The 6,265-nt window shown below is 32.4% G+C and overlaps 1 protein-coding gene across 1 annotated transcript; it reads left to right on the top strand.

Moving 5' to 3' along the window:
• Positions 1-299: 299 nt before the first annotated feature.
• LOC143404233 (uncharacterized) lies at positions 300-6,056 on the top strand. The gene is given in 4 exon segments (XM_076862491.2): positions 300-410; positions 4,074-4,560; positions 4,645-5,697; positions 5,782-6,056. Coding segments are annotated over 4 exon segments (1,926 nt in total).
• Positions 6,057-6,265: the final 209 nt, after the last annotated feature.

Genomic DNA, 6,265 nt, shown 5'->3' with positions numbered 1-6,265 from the left:
TCACCAGAGAGATGATTCTCTGTATATTTCCACAGTAAGAATCCCTACAAAATATTCCACAATGCCTGTGAGGATATGCATAACCTGGCACTTATTTGTATTCGGGGGCTCCCTTGAAAATCTGCTAATTTCCAAATACGTCTAAGTAAAACCATAATATATTAATATTATAGAAGAGTTTTTTAATATAATTTAAATATTAATTCATTCAAATTTTTCTCATCAGAGCTTTATATGAATGCTTATACTGGACATTCTGTGAATTTATTCTGCTATGTAATGAATATTAGTAATTCACAATGACTGCTCCTAGTGGTTATGTAAGTATAGCTGATCAATGTGGTTTAAAGAAGAATTTTCAGGGCTTAGACTATCGTTTAGTGGCAGAGGGCTTGCCTCACACATGTGAGGTACTGTGTTTCATCCTTAGCATACATAAAAATAAGCGGATAAAATAAATGTATTCTGTCCACCTATAACTACAAAATAATTAGAAGAAAGATTTCTATTGTAATACAATTATTCAGAATTTTGTGGGTTACATTACCCTAATTCTTGTGTCTTTTTTGAGTTTCACTCTTTAGACAGCTTCAGTGTTTTCATTATTTTTCTCACATCAGTGATATTGTTTTTATTTTTATATCTATATGTTATGATTAAATAGAAATTATCATAATTTGTCACTTTAGGAAAACATTAGGTGAAATTAGACTGCACTTGAACCATTTGCCAATTTTCAATCAAGTTTTCTATACTTTTACTTACATGTATAAATATTACCCCTGTTTTATTTATGATTTATATATAGTGCCTTGATTGTTTACCCTGTTCTTGTGCTTCTTCATGTAATATATATAAATTTTGTTATGTATATATACACACTGCAGATTGAACTCAGAGTTTCTATATATATAAATTTTGTTATATACATGTATATGTACTGCAAATTGAACTCAGAGGTTCTTATAATATTTACCTTCATCATCACCCCCTTTTGGCTTTTAGTTTAAAATAGACTCTTGGTAAGTGGCTAAAGCTAAAATTTATTTGCATGCCTCAGCCTTCCAAGTAGCTAGAATTAATGGCATATTCATCATCTCTCTATATATGAATCTGTTCTTTTGTCTAGGAGTAAGATTTTAGCTTTTTAAAGGTACCATAAAGATTTTTACAATTTTTTAACTTTTATATATTTGTCAAATTTGTAATTGTGATCAAAACTGTGTAAATTTCCTGAATTTACTGTCTTATATATTTTAAATTTACTGGTCAGTAGTGTTCTTTCAAATTTTTTTGTAACATTTTTTTCTAGAAAGTTTGGATCAACTAAAAAGTAAGTTCATTTTTCATCCAAACAAGTGCTCCTTTGTCATACTTTTTCATCCCTGATGCTATTCCTTTTGGTCTGTATATTTGAACAAGTCCTTGGCCCATTTGTTGATTGGGTTATCTATTTTTTTTGTTGTTGTTTAACTTTTTCAGTTCTTTGTATACTCTAGAGATTAGAGCTCTATCTGATGTTTGAGGGGTAAAAAATTGTTCCCAGGATGTAGGCTCCCTATTCACTTCACATATTATTTCTTTTACTGAGAAAAAACTTTTTAGTTTGGGTTCATTCCATTTGTTGATTCTTGGTTTTAAGTCTTGTGCTATAGTGTCTTATTAAGGAATTTGGGGCCTGCCCCCATGGGATGAAGATTAGGGTCAACTTTATCTTCTATTAGATGCAGAGTCTCTGGTTTGATTCCTAGCTCCTTGATCCATTTTGAGTTGACTTTTGTGCATGGTGAGAGAAAGGGATTCAATTTCATTTTGTTGCATATGGATTTCTAGTTCTCCCAGCACCATTTGTTGAAGATGCTATCCTTTCTCCATTGCATGTTTTTAGCACCTTTGTCTAATACAAGGTAGTTGTAATTTTGTGGATTTGTCTCTGTGTCCTCTATTCTGTACCATTGAACTACCAGCCTGTTTTCCTGCCAATACCATGATGTTTTTGTTACTATTGCTCTATAGTATAGTTTAAAATCTGGAATTGCAATACCACCAGTTTCACTCTTCCTGCTCAGAATTACTTTAGCTATTCTGAGTCTTTTATTTTTCCAGATGAATTTCATGATTTCTTTTTCTATTTCTGCAAGGAATGTCATTGGGATTTTGATGGGAATTGCATTGAATCTGTAAAGTGCTTTTGGTAATATGGCCATTTTAATAATATTAATTCTACCAATCCATGAGCAAGGTAAATCCTTCCATCTTCTAAGGTCTTTTTCTATTTCTTTCTTCAGGGATCTGTAGTTTTCATTGTTTAGACCTTTCACCTCTTTTGTTAGGTTGATTCCCAGGTATTTTTTTTTTTTTGAGGATATTGTGAATGGAGTAGTTGTCCTCATTTCCATTTCAGAGAATTTGTCACTGATATACAGGAATGCCTTTGATTTATTGGTATTGATTTTATATCCTGCCACTTTGCTGAATTCATTTATAGTTCTAGAAGTTTTTTGGTTGAACTTTTTGGGTCTGCTAGGAATCATGTCATCGGCAAATAGTGCTAATTTAAGTTCTTCTTTTCCTATATTTATGCCTTTAATTTCTTTTGTCTGTCTAATTGTTCTGGGTAGTGTTTCAAGAACTATGTTGAATAGAAGTAGTGAGAGAGGGCATGCCTGTCTTATTCCAGATTTTAAAGTGAATACCTTCAATTTTTCTCCTTTTAGAACTCTGCTGGCCTGAGGCTTAGCATGTATAGCTTTTACCATGTTGAGGTAATTTCCTGTTATCCCTAATTTTTCTAGTGTTTTGAACATAAAGGAATGCTGTATTTAGAAATAGGCATTTTAATGAAAAAAATCAATACAATAATAAAATGCTTAAAAATCAATTATGTTTTATAACTTTCAATAATCTCTACATGAGTGCACGTTAGATAAAAGTCTACAGATTGATAATATAAAATTGCAGTATTCTAATCTGCCTTTTTTTATAAAGTAATAAGGAGTTGATTTTCTATACAATACAGACAAATTGTCTTATCATTTAAGCCATAGCAGATGTAGATACTTGGAGAGACCTCTATATTTATGATAAATCTTTCAATATCTATAGACATGTTTCTACCCTAGGTAATTTGCAGTACATTTGTTTTTGGTGTAATACAATATTAATTCTGTAAAACTCATTAAAATTTACTTCTTATTTAAATCCTAGAAAACACCCATATGATCATTTTAAAGAGCTTTACAATGGTAAAAGTGAGAAAGATTTTAACCCATGCCCCAAATTTATTTATTTAAGCATTTACAACCAAAAAACAAATTACAGATATAAGGTATGTGAAAGCACTTTTAGTAAAACTGCAAGCATTTCTGAACACCAGAGAATTAATCCCTACAAGTTACAAAAATATGTAAAAGCATTTAAAGATTCCTCAATTGTATATCAGAGCAGTGATAAAGCCTCCATAAATAAAGGATGTAGAAAACATTTTACTCAAAATGTATCCGTTACTAAAATCCACAGGCTTTACAGTGAAGAAAAACCTTACAAATATAAGAAATGGGAAAATGTTTTTAAGTGTTGTTCAAGCATTTTTAAAAACTACAGTAATCATAGTGTAGAGAAATTCTGGAAATATAAGGAATGTGGCAAAGCTTTTAATCAAAAATCATACCTTAAGGGCTGGGGACGTGGCTCAAGCGGTAACACGCTCACCTGGCATGTGTTGCATGCTGGGTTTGATCCTCAGCACCACATAAAATAAAATAAAGTTGTTGTGTTCCTCGATAACTGAAAAATAATTATTAAAAAATATTCTCTCTCTCTCTCTCTCTCTCTCTCTCTCTCTCTTTCTCTTTCTCTTTCTCTTTTCTCTCTGTCTAAAAAAATCATACCTTAGTATACACCAGAAAATTCATACTGGAGAAAAGCAATACCAATGTAAAGTATGTGGAAAAGCTTTTAATCAAAGATCAAGCCTTAGTCAACACCAGAGAATCCATACTGGGGAGAAACCATACATATGTAAAGAATGTGCCAAAGCTTTTAATAAAAAATCGCACCTTATTCAACACCAGAGAATTCATACTGCAGAGAAAACTTACAAATGTAAAGAATGTGACAAAGCTTTTAATCAAAAATCATGCCTTACTCAACATCAGAAAATTCATACTGGAGAAAACTCATACAAATGTAAAATATGTGGCAAAGCTTTTAGTGGAAACTCAGGATTTATTATTCACCAGCTAATTCATACTAGTGAAAAGCCATGCAAATGTAAAGAATGTGTCAAAGCTTTTAATCAAAAATCATACCTTACTCAACACCAGAGAATTCATGCTGGGGAGAAACCATACAAATGTAAACAATGTGGAAAAGCCTTTAATCAAAAATCAAACCTTAGTAAACACCAGAAAATTCATACTGGGGAGAAGCCATACAAATGTAAAGAATGTGACAAAGATTTTAATCAAAAATCACACCTTACTCAACACCAGATAATTCATAATGGAGAAAAGCCATACAATTGTAAAGAATGTGGCAAAGCATTTAATCAAAAATCAAATCTTAGTAAACACCAGAAAATTCATACTGGGGAGAAGCCATACAAATGAAAAGAATGTGGCAAAGCTTTAAATCAAAAATCACACCTTACTCAACACCAGAGAATTCATACGGGGGAGAAACCATACAAATGTAAAGAATGTGGCAAAGCTTTTAACCAAAATTCATGCCTTACTCAACACCAGATAATTCATACTGGAGAGAAGCCATACAAATGTAAAGAATGTGGCAAAGCTTTTAATCGAAGATTATACCTTATACAACACCAGAGAATTCATACTAGGGAGAAACCATACAAATGTAAAGAATGTGGCAAAGCTTTTAATCAAAAATCACACCTTACTCAACACCAGAGAATTCATACTGGGGAGAAGCCATACAAACGTAAAATATGTGGCAAAGCTTTTAGTGGAAACTCAGGATTTATTATTCACCAGCTAATTCATACTGGTGAAAAGCCATACAAATGTAAAGAATGTGTCAAAGCTTTTAATCAAAAATAATACCTTACTCAACACCAGAGAATTCATGCTGGGGAGAAACCATACAAATGTAAACAATGTGGAAAAGCCTTTAATCAAAAATCAAACCTTAGTAAACACCAGAAAATTCATACTGGGGAGAAGCCATACAAATGTAAAGAATGTGGCAAAGCTTTTAATCAAAAATCATACGTTACTCAACACCAGAGAATTCATACGGGGGAGAAACCATACAAATGTAAAGAATGTGGCAAAGCTTTTAATCAAAAATCATACCTTACTCAACACCAGAGAATTCATACTGGAGAGAAGCCATACAAATGTAAAGAATGTGGCAAAACTTTTAATCAAAGATTATACCTTATACAACACCAGAGAATTCATACTAGGGAGAAACCATACAAATGTAAACAATGTGGCAAAGCTTTTAATAAAAATGCATACCTAAAACACCAGATAATTCATACAGGAGAAAAGCCATACAAATGTAAAGAATGTGGCAAAGCTTTTAATCAAAAATCAAACCTTACTAGACACCAGATAATTCATACTGAAGAAAACCCATACAAATGTAAAGAATGTGGCAAAGCTTTTAATAAAAATTCAAGCCTTAGTAAACATCAGAAAATTCATACTGGGGAGAAACCATATAAATGTCAGTAATGTGACAAAGCTTTTAATTGAAGATCATTCCTTAGTGAACCTCAGAGACTTCATATGGGAGAAAAGCCATACAAAGGCAAATACTGTGGCAAAGCTTTTAATCAAAGATCATGCCTTATTCAACAACAGAGAATTAATACTGGGGAAAAGTTATACAAGTGTAAAGAATATGGCAAAGCTTTTTATCAAAGATCACACATTTCTCAACACAAAAGAATTCATAGTGCAGAGAAAACACACAAAAGCAAAGAATGTGGCAAAGCTATTTCTATTAGAAAAATCTCATTGTTCACCAAAAAATTCATACTAGATAAGAGCCATATAAATGTAATGAATGCAGCAAAGTGTTAAGTATGCTTCAAGTGTTACCACGCAACAGGTGATTCATACTTCAAACCATCCTCACACACCTATAGACTGTAAAAGTAATTTTTTGTGGGATCACACCTTATTGGTCACCAGAAATTTCAGACTGGAAAGAAAAATTACAGTTGCCCCGAGATAGTTTTGGAGAGCTGACTGCATGAAACCCCACACTGGCCCAACCAGCCATGACCCAG

Source organism: Callospermophilus lateralis, chromosome 7 (genome assembly GCF_048772815.1).
Source record: "Callospermophilus lateralis isolate mCalLat2 chromosome 7, mCalLat2.hap1, whole genome shotgun sequence".
Classification (NCBI taxonomy): domain Eukaryota; kingdom Metazoa; phylum Chordata; class Mammalia; order Rodentia; family Sciuridae; genus Callospermophilus; species Callospermophilus lateralis.
Note: the sequence above shows the minus strand (reverse complement) of the source record. Positions and strands in the feature narration are given on the sequence as shown.